At 40.2% G+C, this 16,555-nt stretch overlaps 1 protein-coding gene across 1 annotated transcript in view; it reads left to right on the top strand.

The window, feature by feature from the left end:
• LOC142658658 (Krueppel-like factor 5) overlaps positions 1 to 3,880 on the top strand; it is an 88,934-nt gene extending 85,054 nt beyond the window's left edge. The window contains exon 4 of the mRNA XM_075834250.1: positions 3,702 to 3,880. Coding sequence (XP_075690365.1) covers positions 3,702 to 3,880 — 179 coding nt within the window. The remainder of the gene's footprint in view (positions 1 to 3,701) is intronic.
• Positions 3,881 to 16,555: the final 12,675 nt, after the last annotated feature.

Here is a 16,555-nt window from a genome sequence, read left to right as displayed (position 1 = left end):
TTCACTGCGGATTCCAGCCTTTGCAATGCAAAAACTGAAATCTTTGGCAAGTCCGCTGTATTACTGCAATGTCTGAATTATCTGTCAAATATGCAAATGCTGGTGCAGATTCGTTGCGTAATTGCCCCAAATCTGCACCAACATTTGCAGCGGAAAAATTCCGCCACGTCTGAACGTGCCCTTAGTCTGAGCTGTGATACCAGAAAAACTTTTAACCACTTCCTTCCAGCGATAGGTTGTTGACCCAGCGGTCAGACCTTCATAGATTACACATCCTAGGATTATTCAATCAAGTAATTTATTTACTGCTACAATGTATAATATTTGCTCTAATTTTTGCCTTTCTATAAGGCCCTGTTCACACAGAGTTTTTTGACGAGTTTTTGGCGCGAAAACCGCTCCGCAAAACTCGTAAAAAAACGCCAGAAAATGCCTCCCATTGATTTCAATGGGAGTTGAACAAGTTTTTTTACCGCGAGTAAAAAAAACGCGTCGCGGTAAAAAGAAGCGACATGACCCATCTTGAGGTGATTTCCGCCTCCAAAACCCCATTTCAATCAGTCAGAAAGGGTAAAAAAAACACCTTGACGAGTGTTTTGACGAGTTTTTGCCAAACCACTGTGCAAAAATCGTCTGGAGCAGTTTTCCTCCTGCAAAAAACTCTGTGTGAACACAGCCTAAGGGTATGTGCACACGACCTCTTTTCAGACGTAATGGAGGCGTTTTTTATGCCTCGAATTACGACTGAAAAAACGCCCCTAATACGCCTACAAACATCTGCCCATTGCTTTCAATGGGAATTACGATGTGCTGCTCCCGCGAGCCTTTATTTTACGCCTCGCTGTCAAAAAAACGGAGCGTAAAAAGACGCTCCGTAAAAAGAAGTAGCATGTCACTTCTTGAGGCGTTTTTTGGAGCTGATTTTCCATTGAACACTATGAAAAACGCCTCATAAAACGTCTGAAAAGAAGCCTCAAAAGAAGCTCCAAATTTCATTCTCAGCTTCAAATTTTTCAGGCGTTTTTTGTTAAGCGTGTGAACATACCCTAAGGGTATGTTCACACGGCAGCGTCCGTAACGGCTGAAATTACCGGGCTGTTTTCAGGAGAAAACAGCACTGTAATTTCAGCCGTAATGGCATGTTGAGGCGCTATTTCGCTGCGTCCGTTACGGACGTAAATGGAGCTGTTTTTCCATGGAGACAATGGAAAACGGCTCCATTTACGTCTGAAGAATTGACAGGCACTTCTTTGATGCGGGCGTCTTTTTTACGCCCGCCTTTTGACAGCGGGGCGTAAAAAAACGACCGTGTGCACAGAACATCGTAAGACCATTCTAATGAATGGGCAGATTTTTGCCAATGCTTTCGAGGTGCATTTTCGGACGTAAATCGAGGCGTAAAACGCCCGAATTACGTCCATAAATAAGCCGTGTGAACATACCCTAAGGGTATGTTCACACGACAGCGTCCGTAACGGCCGAAATTACGGGGCTGTTTTCAGGAGAAAACAGCCCCGTCATTTCAGCCGTAACGGCATGTGCAGGCGCTTGAACACCGCGTCCATTACGGACGTAACTGGAGCTGGTTTTCCATGGAGTCCATGGAAAACGGCTCCATTTACGTCTGAAGAAGTGACAGGACACTTCTTTGGCCCGGGCGTCTATTTACACGCCGTCTTTTGACAGCGACGCGTAAATATATGCCTCGTGTGAACAGACAAACGTCAGCCCATTGCTTTCAATGGGCAGATGTTTGTCAGCTCTTTCAAGCCGTATTTTCGGACGTAATTGCAGGCGTAAAACGCCCAAATTACGTCCGTAAATAAGCCGTGTGAACATACCCTAAGGGTATGTGCACACGATATCGACAATTACGGCTGAAATTACGGAGCTGTTTTCAGGAGAAAACAGCTCCTGCATTTCAGACGTAATTGCTCGTACTCGCGTTTTGCGAGGCGTCAATTACGGCCGTAATTTGGAGCTGTTCTTCATTGGATTCAATGGAAAACGTCTCAAATTACGTCCCAAGAAGTGTCCTGCACTTCTTTGCCGAGGTTGTAATTTTACGCGCCGTCTTTTGACAGCGACGCGTAAAATTAAAGGTCGTCGGCACAGTACATCAGCAAACCCATTGAAAGCAATGGGCAGATGTTTGCCGACGTATTGGAGCCGTCTTTTCAGGCGTAATTCGAGGCGTAAAACGCCTCGTTTATGCCTGAAAATAGGTTGTGTGAACCCAGCCTAAGGGTATGTTCACACGATGAGAGGCATTTACGTGTGAAAAGACAGACTGTTTACAGCTGCCTCGTTTCACACGTAAATGCTCCTCCTCGTAATTTACGAGGCGTCTGAGACGCTCTGAGACGCTCGTAAATCTTGAGCTGTGCTTCATTGAGTTCAATGAAGAACAGCTCAAATTACGTGGCAAAGAAGTGCCCTGCACTTCTTTGCCGAGGCAGTCCATTTACGCGTCGTCGTTTGACAGATGTCAAACGACGACGCGTAAATTACAGGTTGTCTGCACAGTACGTCGGCAAACCCATTCAAATGAATGGGCAGATGTTTGCCGACGTATTGCAGCCCTATTTTCAGACGTAAAACGAGGCATAATACGCCTCTTTTACGTCTGAAAATAGGTCGTGTGAACCCAGCCTCAGACTGCACGATCAGACTATACACAGGGTTTGTTTGTGGTATGTAACCATAAGGGTATGTGCACACGGTAGCAGGCCTTTACGTCTGAAAAGACAGACTGTTTTCAGGAGAAAACAGCTGCCTCGTTTCAGACGTAAATGCTCCTCCTCGCATTTTGCGAGGCTTCTCTGACAGCCGCAAATTTTGAGCTGTGCTTCATTGAGTTCAATGAAGAACGGCTCAAATTACGTCTGAAAGAAGTGTCCTGCACTTCTTTTGACGAGGCTGTATTTTTACGCGTCGTCGTTTGACAGCTGTCAAACGACGACGCGTAAATGACAGGTTGTCTGCACAGTACAATGAATGGGCAGATGTTTGCCGACGTATTGTAGCCCTATTTTCAGACGTAAAACGAGGCATAATACGCCTCGTTTACGTCTGAAAATAGGTCGTGTGAACCGAGCCTAAAGACACATTGGACTGCATAGAAGCTTCCGGACTATTTGCAAAGTTGCTTCCTTTTAATAAAGCAATACAAAAAGTTTTCTAAATTACACATAGCCTTGTAGATGTGTTTTTAAGACAGATTACCGAAAACGTGCTAAGGCTAGGGATACACGGCTACTTTGGCCGCAAGACATGTCACACGGCCAAAGATTGCTGTGTTGTGTTGGCTGCATTGTAGGTAATAAATGTGAATGTGGTCACTCTGCCACCCGCAAGCTCCCGAGACAAATTGCAAAGAATCCAAACCTGTTGGACTTCTTGCGACAGTTGTGTTACGTTGTGTCAACTTTGGTGTCACAAAGCGACCACATTCACTTTTATTACCTGTGATGCAGACAGCGTGACACAGCGATCTTTGGCTGTGCGACTTGTGTCGTGGCCAAAGACATCGCGTAGCCCTATCCTAAAAGGCCGTTGAGAGAAACAACAAAAAGTGAAGTATTTAAATTACACTGCAACAATGAGCATTCCTGTCTCTGTGATGTAATGTCTATACCCATCTTATTGTTACATTAATTACAGCAATTGTACTGATTGTTGACATTTATTTTTTCTGGCAGGTGAGAAACCGTATAAATGTGCCTGGGAGGGCTGTGATTGGCGATTTGCCCGTTCTGATGAGTTGACAAGGCACTACCGCAAACACACAGGCGCCAAGCCATTTAAGTGTGTAGCCTGTGGCCGCTGCTTCTCTCGTTCTGATCATCTTGCCTTACACATGAAGAGACATCAGAATTAGTCCTTGGGAATTCAACTAATAGGACAGTGTACTTTATATAGAAAGTATATAAACTTATTATTCGAGCGTACTTAAAGAACAATGTGACTACGGTAGGCACAGCCGGTGAAGACTACAGCTCTCCACATGCAAAGAAGAAAACTACCCGAATTCGCAGAAATATTTTTGACTACTTTAGCTTCAATGAGAAAATATTTGAGAGTCCGTATATTTTTCAGTAATGGATGATGTCTTCCATGGGTGGCACTGGCTACCTCTGACAATTTATTCTAAAAGAGAAATGCCATTTAACGAGAATTTTAGGAAACAACAAATATCTCCTATTTTCGTATGAAGTAATTCAGATAAAAGAACGCAACAAGTGTAAGACTCAAGGTGCAATCACTTCTTTCATGAATTAAAGCATCTATATCTGAAATATATCATCTGCCGTCTGTAAGCCTGGGGGTGCAGTCAGCTCTCATGAAATTCACCCTTAAGACATCAAGCATACGGCAGGGCCTTGTGGATGGGAGCACACCGTCACTGACATATGGTGTTCTGTATGGTACAGTCTTATGGAAGAAGCATGCCATGATATGTGTGTGTATATATAATCAGAAATAATTCTATGGAACAAAGTTTTTAATATATCAGACATGGTATATTCCACTGAACAACAGAACAATTTTTCCAGTTTGTCTTACACTAAATTTAATTTTCCTCTTTTGAACCAAAGGAAAAATGTGTTAATTAAACGTGTGTGTGTATATATATATATATATATATATATATATATATATATATATATAAAAAATAATTAAAAAGAGAGACAGTGCATCAAAAAAAAGAGGGATTTTTTCAATGAGACCAGCAGTCATAATCTTTTTTCCAGTGATGTCCTCACCATACTTTTAATAAACTGGCTCATGCAGGATGAAAAATGTTTATAGAAACATTTCCAGTGATATATATTGTATATATAAAAATGCTGCTCCAACAATTAAGCAGCTTTTTTTCTATGAAGCTTTGATTTTACAATGATGCATGTATATAAAAAAAAAATATTGAAGTTGTAGATATACATGGACAAATGTAATTACACAAAAACAAATTGGTAAATTACTGACCTTCTGTTTAGATAAGTAAAATAAAGAACATATTCCCCTAAAATAAAAAATAATCATACAGTAAATATCTTGTCACTTTTCCAAAGTTCTGAATGACGGTTCTGTCACAAATTGAATATTACTGAGAAATGGCTAAAACATTTTTTTATACAAGAGAACAACTAAAGGACTCAAAAGTGTATTCTGGTTTTTACAAATAAATGTTTTTCTTTGTCTAATGAAAAGTTATGTGTGAGAGAGAGAAAAAGAGAGAGAGAAAGAGAGAGAGAGAGACAGAGAGAGTCTCAGTTCCTTAGGCTGGGTTCACACGACCTATTTTCAGACGTAAACGAGGCATTATTATGCCTCGTTTTACGTCTGAAAATATGGCTACAATACGTCGGCAAACATCTGCCCATTCATTTGAATGGGTTTGCCGACGTACTGTGCAGACAACCTGTCATTTACGCCTCGTCGTTTGACAGCTGTCAAACGACGACGCGTAAAAATACAGCCTCGTCAGAAGAAGTGCAGGACACTTCTTTCAGACGTAATTTGAGCCGTTCTTCATTGAACTCAATGAAGCACAGCTCAAAATTTACGGCTGTCAGAGAAGCCTCGCAAAATGCGAGGAGGAGCTTTTACGTCTGAAACGAGGCAGCTGTTTTCTCCTGAAAACAGTCTGTCTTTTCAGACGTAAAAGCCTCTCATCGTGTGCACATACCCTTAGTATTTTCAAAATCTCTGCTTTGTTTTTCCACCATAAATACTTGATACAGAAAGTATATTGTTAAATTGTATAATTTTTATTATGCCAAGTATGCCAAAATGGAGTATATTTTTTAAATATTTTTTTATCTTATTTGTAGTGAAAACATTTAACCTTTTGTAGTTTAACAAAACGCTTTATTTCCATGAGCTGACAAATTGTAGCGAATCTAAGTAGCTCTTTGTGATAGAACAAATAATTATCTGTGGTTTTCCATGGAACTGCAGTTAAACCTAATGAATTATGTTAAAGAAAACTTCTTTTAATTTTCTAATCTATAAAATAAACATAGAAGACTGTGTATATATTCTTAGCAATACTAATGGCTAGCTTTTTCTATTTTCTAAGTTGGTAATGAATGCAATCTGTGCTGAGAAATCCTTTCACATCCTTCCCAGGCTAACATTAAAAAAAACCATAATCATTAGGCTATGTTCACACGCTTAACAAAATACGTCTGAAAATACCGAGCTGTTTTCAAGGGAAAACAGCTCCTGATTTTCAAATGTATTTTTAAGCAACTCGTGTTTTTTGCGGTGTTTTTTACGGCCGTTTTTGGAGCTCTAATTCTATTGAGTCAATGAAAAACGGCTCCAAAAACGGCTCAAGAAGTGACATGCACTTCTTTTTACAAGGTGTCTTTTTATGCGCCGTTATTTGAAAATGAGGCGTACAATAACGCCCCCTCGGAACAGAACGCCGTATTTCCCATGGAAATCAATAAGCAGATGTTTGTCAGCATTCTGCTTCCGATTTTTCAGCCTTTTTCGGGATGTTTACAGCCTGAAAAACGACTGAAAATAGCCCGTGTGAACATACCCTTATTATTATTTGTAGAAACGGCATACTTTCCTATGTTTATTTCACGGGTCATCTTTAATTCAGTTAATTATTAGGGTATGTTCACACGGCTTAGTTTCGACTGTTTTTCAGACCGTAAACGGCCAAAAAACGGCCGTAAAATTGGAAGCAGAACGCCTCCAAACATCTGCCCATTGATTTCAATGGGAAATACGGCATTCTGTTCCGACGGGGCGTATTTTTCAAAACGTCCGCGTAAAAAAAATGCCTGCGAAAAAGAAGTGCATGTCATTTCTTAAGCCGTTTATCATTGACTCTATAGAAAAACAGCTCCAAATACGGCCGTAAAAACGCAGCGAAGAAAGCGAGTTTGCGTAAAAAAAACCTGAAAATTAAGAGCTGTTTTCCCTTGAATACAGCTCTGTATTTTCAGAAGGTTTTTGTTAAGCGTGTGAACATAGCCTAACAGTTCACAAAAGAACAAGTTAGGCCTTTTTCACACATTGTCTGTGTAGAGTAGGTTCTGGATATGGAGCCAATGTAATTGTGTGGAGCAATTTACACATCTATATTTCTATACTGCTGCATTTGTACATGCATTCCATATTCATCTGAACATGCACGTCTTGTTTCACATAAAAGTTAATTGAGCTTGAAAAATAAGGATCTGTAATACGCATTCATATTTTACATCCGTTTTGCATCCATGTTATGGATTTATATTTGCATTAACAAGGAAGAAAATACTGATGACTAGAAAACAAATGAGAAATACAAATAAAGATGAAATACAGTGAAAGATTACGGAGCTTAAAAAAATTAAAAAAAAATTACAAATTTGACGCAATATTGACATAATATTGGAGATGAGCCACGCTTTTAAACAAGAGTCCACTTTTTCCTTAAAATGTATCAATGTACAAGACGCTTACAGCCATCTGAACTAACCTGATAAAATAGTCAGCAATCCTTATCTTAACTCTGATAACTTGCTGCAACATGATGAAATGAATATTTTTGAAACTCAAATAAATATTTTTCAACTTTTAAAAATGGTTATTGGTTATGCCCAAAGAGAAAAATATTATTGAAACCATGTATAGTATATATACGGTGCACGTCGGGTGGTGGAGTATGCAGCGGGCTCACGGGCTCTATAGAATGGGCATGTCGGCTGAGTGTTACAGCCGACACTTCCGGGTAACGATTCCGCTCGCTTAACCGGTTAAATGCCGCAGTCAATAGCGACCGCGGCATTTAAATGACTAAGAACAGGGGGACGACCATCTGTAACGTTCCAACTGCCCCCCGCGGCGAGATCTGGGGGTGCCGTTGGTTGGCACGGTAGCCTGGGGGCAGGCAGGGCTTCATAGGAGACTGTCAGTATCACGATATACTACAATACATTAGTATTGCATTATATCGTGCAAGCGATCCAACGATCGATGGTTCAATTCCCCTAGGGGGACAAGAAAATATAGTAAAATAAAATGTAAAGTTAAAAAAAAAAAACCTTTTCCCATTTTCCCTCAAGCACAATGTAAAAAAAATAAAACATTAACATAACTGGTATCGACGCGTCCGTAAAAGTCTGAACTATGACCATATATAGTTATTTAGTCCGCATGGTGAACGCCGTAATACATAAAAAATTAAAAGCGTCAGAATTGCTGTTATGTGGGCAATTTATCTCCCACAAAAAATAAACTAAAAAGTGATCAAAAGTCTCATGTACCCCAAAATGGTACCAATATAAACTACAGCTCGCCCGGCAAAAGATAAACACTGGTACCGCTAAATTGACGGAAAAATAAGAAAGTTATGGCTCTCAGAATATGGAGACAAAACTCAAATTTTATTTTTAACAATCAGTTTTTTCCTTGTAAAAGTAGTAAAACATAAAAGAAGCTATATAAAATTTGTATAGCCATAATCGTATTGACCCGCAGAATAAAGCTAACATGCCGTTTTTACCACAAAACAAGCCCTAATATGGCAATATTGATGGAAAAATAAAAAAGTTACGGATTTTGGAAGGTGGGGAGGAAAAAACGAAAGTGAAAATCTGAAAATTGACTGTGGCGGGAAGGGGTTAATTTTAGCTCAATATTGCTCTAATGACCCATTTTACCAGATTAATTAGGATGGTTACGACTTAAACTACACAACGCAAGTTACGGTAACTGTAGTTTGCATAGATGTGAACAGAATAAATAAAAACTTGTCTCTACCCGTACCTACCCTAAGGCTGGATTCACATGAGCGCGGCGTTTTTGCCTGCGCAAAAGGCACTTAACAGCTCCGTGGGGCATCAGCATATGATGCGCGGCTGCATGCTTTTCGTGCAGCTGCCATCATTATGACACTCCGTTTGGATGTTTGTAAACAGAAAAGCACGTGGTGCTTTTCTGTTTTCATTCATCCTTTCGACAGCTGTTGCGCGAATCACGCTGTTTCCCGTTCGTCTGAATAAGGCCTTAGGGTATGTTCACTCGGCTTATTTTCAGCCGTTTTTCGGGCCGTAACGCCCCGAAAAACGTCTAAAAATAGGGAGGCTGGACGCCTCTAAACATCTGCCCATTGATTTCAAAGGGAGAAACGGCGTTTCGTTCCCACAGGGAACGGCGTGTAAAAAAACAACCCTGTAAAAAAAAAGTGCATGTCACTTCTTGAGCCGTTTTTTGAGCCGTTTTTATTGGTCTCAATTGAAAAACAGCTCCAAAAATGTCCGTAAAAAATGCATCAAAGAACGCTTGATGCATAAAAAATGGCTGAAAATCAGAGGCCGTTTTCCCTTGAAAACAGCTCCATATCTTATGTCCCTTTTTCAGGCGACATTCATGTCAAATTAAAGTTCTACAAAACGCTTTATAATACACCCCTGTCTGCTGAGTCCCCAAGTGAAGTCACCTGCCACCTGTGAATAGATCTCTTATGTACCTCAATATCAGCTCCTTCTTCTATGTACCCCGGCAGTTCAGACGTGTCATAGTTTTTATGTGGATTCAAAAGAATGGTGCTCAGGCTAAGTATAATTTAATGCCAAGCACCCCGATACTGATACCAAAAATCTAAGTATCAGAAAAAGGGAGTGTGACGTATTTACTATTTACTATTGGTTCCTCCACTTTTTGGCACGCCACACTAACCACCCGGTTAAGGGGCATGGCACAGACTACACAAAAAATTAGTACTGGAATACCTGATGAAAATCCGACAGAGCTATTAGTCAAAGGGATGCGCTGCAAGACAGATCAAAATGGAATGTTTAATAACAGAACTGATTGAATTGTGAACAGAGCTTTATAGACATGTTTTTTTTTTTACATTTCAAAGGGGCTTTTATGTAAATTATGTAAGATATTTTCTTTACGTTTCTCGATACAATATTTGTGAATATTTCGTTTTTATGCACCTGTGTTTTAATTTTCAATAATATCTTTTTCATTAAATAAAAATAACAGAACAATAATCTTTGTTTGTTTTATTTGCTTCTTTTGTCTTTTTTTTCTCACAATAAAAATACAACTATTTACCTTTATTACTTTAAGAAAATGAATATTTTTAAACAATTTAAAGTTTGTTTTTTTAGATAAAATTTATATATAAAGTTCAATAAGGGCATGACCACACATGGCGGAATTCCTCCGCAACTGTCCGCATCAATGCCGCACCTAATCCGGGTTGCGGATTACGGCTGCGGATCTGCACAAAATGTGCAGAAAATTGATGCGGACTAGCTGCTGCGGACTGCGGGAAAAGTGCTTCCCTTCTCCCTATCAGTGCAGGATAGAGAGAAGGGACAGCACTTTCCCTAGTGAAAGTAAAAGAAATTCATACTTACCGCCCGTTGTCTTTATGACGCGTCCCTCCTTCGGCATCCAGCCCGACCTCCCTGGATGACGCGCCAGTCCATGTGACCGCTGCAGCCTGTGCTTGGCCTGTGATTGGCTGCAGCCGTCACTTACACTGAAACGTCATCCTGGGAGGCCGGACTGGAGACAGAAACAGGGAGTTCTCGGTAAGTACGAACTTCATTTTTTTTTACAGATACATGTATATTGGGATCGGTAGTCACTGTCCCGGGTGCAGAAACAGTTACTGCCGATCGCTTAACTCTTTCAGCACCCTGGACAGTGACTATTTACTGACGTCTCCTAGCAACGCTCCCGTCATTACGGGAGCCCCATTGACTTCCTCAGTCTGGCTGTAGACCTAGAAATACATAGGTCCAGCCAGAATGAAGAAATGTCAAGTAAAAAAAGCAAGACGCATCCGCAGCACACATGACATGTGCATGACAGCTGCGGACTTCATTGCGGAACTTTGAATCTCCATTGAAGTCAATGGAGAAATTCCGCCATGAGTCCGCCACTGCTCCGCAACAGACAGAGCATGCTGCGGACACCAAATTCCGCTCCGCAGCCTATGCTCCGCAGCGGAATTGTACGCATCGTGTAAACGAACACTGCTAAATTAAAGTGAAAGTCAATGTAGAAACGGCTCCGCTGCGGATTAACGCTGCGGAGTGTCCGCAGCGGAATTTAAGTGCAATTCCGCCATGTGTGAACCCGCCCTAACTGTGTAAATATATTGCTCTTATTATAAAATGTTTGCAATGGTAAGGTACAATCTGTATTACATTTCAGAGCTGCATTCAAAAGCTCTGCTGTTTGCCTTTTAAAACAATAAACCAGCCCCTATAACACAGTTACATAATTACATAGTTGATAAAGTTGAAACAAAGACAAAGGTCATCAAGTCTAACCTATAGTATATGGACAAAGGTATTGGCACATCTACATATTAGACTATGTTCATACGGCAGTGAATAAAGCCATTAAAAACTGATCAACTGTCTCCAAATTTCAGTTTTTAATGGCCATTTGACATCCGTTTTTCAAGGCCGTTAAAATCCCAGCATTGGCAACGCTCTAGCCGGGGATTCCTGCTTTCACAGCGGCTTCCTCCATGAGCAGAATTCCTGGCAATGCCCTGGCTGGGGATTCCGCTCCAGCAGGAGCCCCTGACGCCAATTTACACATACTTAGAGTGGTGTTAGGGGCTTTGAGATACTGGAATCCTCAGCCAGAGCGTTTGCAATGCTCTGGCCGGGATTCTGCTACTGGAGGAGCCACTGATGTCACTGTCCAAAATTGGTATTGTCGCATCTGAAGTGTTGCAATATAACATTATTTAACTTGCACGGTGAATGCCGTAATAACAAAAAAAAACAAAAAACCTCCAGAATCGCTTTTTTTTGGTCACCTTAGATGTCAAAGTTTTTTTTAATAAAAAGTGATCAAAAAGTGGTACTAATAAAAACTTCAAAAAATAAGCTTTCACACTGCTCAATCGACGAAAAAATAAAAGTGTTATGGCTTTACTAATATGGCGACACAAAACATATATTTTTTTAACAAATAGAGTAGTATAGAGCTATATAAGTCATCAATCTAGTTTTGACAGGTACCACGCCCCTTTATGGGCATGGTTAGGACGTGGCTAACATATAGCCACACCCCCATCCTTTGATCCTTGCTTTTAGACGCCTCCCCAGACCACACCCTTCCGGTTCTGGTTTTGATAGGTGACTCGCCTCTTCCGGAACCGGCGTTCCTCAGACCACTCCCTTCCGGTTCCGTGACACGCCTCTTCCGGAACTGGCGGTCCCCCAGACCACACCCTTCCAATTCCGGTAGGTGAACCCCGCCCCTTCCCGAACAGCATCATATGACGCACACGTAGAAGGATTGTGATTGGTGCTCGCTGAAGCCATGCTGTGATTGGTGCATACGGCATTGGGGGCGTGTTCATGCCTGTAGAATGAATGTGATTGGTGCGCGCTGAAGCCATGATGTGATTGGTGCATACCGAGTTGTGGTCGTGTTCATTGAACAGAAACATGCCCTGACATGCCTGGAAAGCGTCCGAACATGTTTTCTGCGTTTTTCTGAAACTATAAGTATACCTGTGCGCATGACAGGGTTACATTTTGAATAATGAATGTGATTGGTGCTCGCTGTAACCAAGGCATGACCAGGGTTATATCTGAACACGTTATTCACAAATTATTTCAATAAAAGCTCACTTTGTTCTTTTTGTATAAACACATAAAATTGCTGGGCAAATGTATTGTAAAAAAATAAAAATAAAACAATGTTTAAAAGGATTACCTGGGGTGGGACTCAAACCCATGCCGGCTTATACGCCGAATGGCTTTATATGTCCAATGCCATCACTCGGCCACCCTGGTATAGGATGGATAATGTGGAAATAGAATAATATGAAGAAGTTTATTAAGGAGATGATTCAGATGGAATTTTAGTTCAGGCGTAGCTAACATTGCGAAGCATGGTACATCTGACGTAGTCAACCATTAAGGTAATGTCAATCACACACAGTCCATAGACAGAATATGAGGATGTACATAAATCTGGTACAGATAACAGATGGCTTCATTCACACGCATTATAAAAACAGGTGGTCAGGATATTGATGCTTAAAGGTCAGGGGCCAACTTTTACAGTCACCAGGTTGCTTCACACGCATTATAAAAACAGGTGGGCAGTATACTGAAGCTTAAAGGTCAGGGGCCAACTTTTACAGTCATCAGGTTGCTTCAGACGTATTATAAAAGCAGGACGGCAGGTTATTGATGCTTAAAAGGTCAACATCCAGCATTTCAAACAAGCAAATCTGTGACAGATGCTAAAGATAAAATTAGCATGGCAAATGTAGACAATACGACTCATGATGAATTACTACATAAAATATATTATGATGCTAAGCATGTCGGTGGTTTTGGAGGGGTTAAAAATTTATACCAAGAGGCGAAAAAACACGGCTTAAGAATCAAAAATGTCAAAAATTGGTTATTGGCTCTAGATGCCTATTCACTTCATAAGTGATTAAGGCATCATTTTAAAATAAATATGATTTGTGTATCAAGGGTAGATGCCCAGTGGCAGGCCGATCTCGTGTCCATGATTGATGTTGCCAATTTCAACGAAGGCGGAAAATATATTCTCACAGTTATCGATGTATTTTCAAAATATGCCTGGGCGACCGTTTTACAGGCGAAAACAGGTGCAAGTGTCGCAGGCGCCTTTCAGACCATTTTACTCGATGCCCCAAAAATTGCAAACCGATAGAGGCAAAGAGTTTTTGAATACAAATGTAAAAAAAGTACTACAGATTAACAATATACACCATTTTCTAACCAACAACGACGTTAAAGCCGTAGTAGAACGATTTAACCGGACATTAAAATCTAAAATGTGGCGCTATTTTACAGTGCACAGCACTTTCCGTTATATAGATGTTCTGCAGGATTTAATGTTCAGTTATAACCACACAGGACACAGGACAATACGCTGTCGACTGGTGGACGTCACAAACGCAAATTCGCTAGACATTTGGAAGAAGATTTACGGTGAATATTTCAAAGCTAAAAAAGTTAAACTCTTGTTTAAAGACGGCGACCAGGTCAGGAGTTCGAAATGTAAGGATCTTTTCAGCAAAGTCTATGAACAGAGACGTTCACGGATTACATATTTACTGTGCAGGCGGTAAACACTAAAGGCTTGAAGCCTCTGTATAAGTTAAAGGACGCCTCTGGGGACCCGATCGAAAGCTCTTTCTACGCCGAAGAAATACAAAAAATACCGGAAATCCACGATCGGGTGTACAGAATTGAAAAAGTAAAAAAAAAAGGCGTGTCAGAAGTGAAACATTATATTACGTGAAGTGGCGCGGGTACCCAACATCATTCAATAGTTGGATTGAAAAGTAGCAGTTAACAAGTATTTAAAAACGCAGAAAGATGGAGACGGCACCGTTTTATATAACGCTTCCAAGCAATGCATCATACTGCACATATCCACAAAATGAGATCTCTAATTACACAATCAAACTTTCTAAACCGCTCACATTAATTGGACCCTGGGAAGTCAGTCTTACAGAGATACAGTACCCACACACTTGGAATACATTTGAAACGGATGAAGGCTACGTATATTTAGGTCTGCCGGGCGGTGCACTTAAGCAACTCAACGTGAAGTCAGGATATTACAATTCTGTTAACCCCTTCAGGACTGAGCCTGTTTTGGCCTTCAGGACGAAGCCGATTTTTAAAATCTGACATGTGTCACTTTATGTGGTAATAACTCCGGAATGCTTTTACCTATCCAAGCGATTCTGAGATTGTTTTCTCGTGACACATTGGACTTTATGTTACTGGCAAAATTTGCCCGATAGATTCAGTATTTAATTGTGAAAAACACCAAAATTTAGCGAAAAATTGCAAAAATTAGCATTTTTCTAAATTTAAATGTATCTGCTTGTAAAACCGATAGTAATACCACACAAAATAGTTACTAGTTACCATCCCCCACATGTCTACTTTAGTTTGGTATCGTTTTTTGAACATTATTTTATTTTTCTAGGACGTTACAAGGCTTAGAACTTTAGCAGCAATTTCTCATATTTTCAAGAAAATTTCAAAAGGCGATTTTTACAAGGACAAGTTCAGTTCTGAAGTGGCTTTGAGAGTCTTGTATATTAGAAAGTCCCCATAAATCACCCATTTTGAAAACTGCACCCCTCAAAGTATTCAAAACAGCATTCAGAAAGTGTATTAACCCTTTAGGCGTTTCACAGGAATTAAAGCAAAGTAGAGGTGAAAGTTACAAATTTCATTTTTTTTATACAAAATTCATTTGTAATACATTTTTTTCTGTACCACAGAAGGTTTTTCCCAAAAAATTTAACTTATTATTTATTGCCCAGATTCTGCAGTTTTTAGAAATACCCCACATGTGGCCCTAGTTCGGTCATGGACTGAAACACAGGCCTCAGAAGCAAAGGAGCACCTAGTGGATTTTGGGGCCTTCTTTTTTTAGCATATATTTTAGGTACCATGTCAGGTTTGAAGAGGTCTTGTGGGGCCAAAACAATAAAGACCCCCAAAAGTGACCTCATTTTGGAAACTACACCCCTCAGGGAATTTATCTAGGGGTATAGTTAGCATTTTGAACCCACAGTTTTTTTGCTAAATTTATTTGAATTAGTTTGTGAAGATGAAAATCTACTTTTTTCTGAAAAAACGTAGAAATTTTTAATTTTTTCAAGGTATAAAAGAGAAAAAACACCCCAACATATGTAAAGCAATTTCTCCTGATTATAGCAATACCCCATATGTGGTAATAAACTGCTGTTTGGACCCACAGCAGGACTCAGAAGGAAAGGAGCACCATTTGGATTTTGAAATTCTGATTTTGCTGGAATGGTTTTCAGTGCCTTGTCGCGTTTGAAATGCACTGGAGGGAACAAAATAGTGGAAACCCCTGGAAAGTGACCCCATTTTGGAAACTACACCCCTCAAGGAATTTTTCTAGGGGTAAAGTTAGCATTTTGACACCACGGTTGTTTTGCTGAATTCATTGAAATTATTCTGTAAAGGTAAAAATCGACTTTTTTTCTGAAAAAAGGTAGCCATTTTTAATTTTTACAAGGAATAAAGGAGAAAAAGCACCCCAACATTTGTAAAACAATTTCTCCCGATTACGGAAATATGCCATATGTAGTAATAAACTTCTGTTTGGACCCACAGCAAGGCTTAGAAGGGAAGGAGCGCTATTTGGCTTTTGGAGCTCAAATTTAGATGAAATGGTTTTTGGGTGCCATGTCGCATTTGCAAAGCCCCTGAGAGGCCAAAACAGGGGAAACCCCCCAAAAGTGGAAATTACACCACTTAAAGAATCTATCTAGGGATATAGTGGGCATTTAGACCCCACAAGTCTTTTGCAGGATTTATTAGAATTAGGCCGTGAAAATGAATATCGACATTTCTTCCACTAAAATGTTGCATTTTTTTCAATTTCACAAAGGATAAAGGGGGAAAAAGCACCCCAACATTTGTAAAGCAATTTCTCCCGAGTACGGCAATACCCCACGTGTGGTCATAAATGGTTTTTCATTAGAAAGTAATTAACCCTTTCTGGAGTGATCCATTTT

This window comes from Rhinoderma darwinii, chromosome 8 (assembly GCF_050947455.1).
Source record: "Rhinoderma darwinii isolate aRhiDar2 chromosome 8, aRhiDar2.hap1, whole genome shotgun sequence".
NCBI lineage: Eukaryota > Metazoa > Chordata > Amphibia > Anura > Rhinodermatidae > Rhinoderma > Rhinoderma darwinii.
The sequence above is the reverse complement of the archived record's forward strand: the minus strand, read 5'-3'. Positions and strand labels throughout refer to the sequence as shown.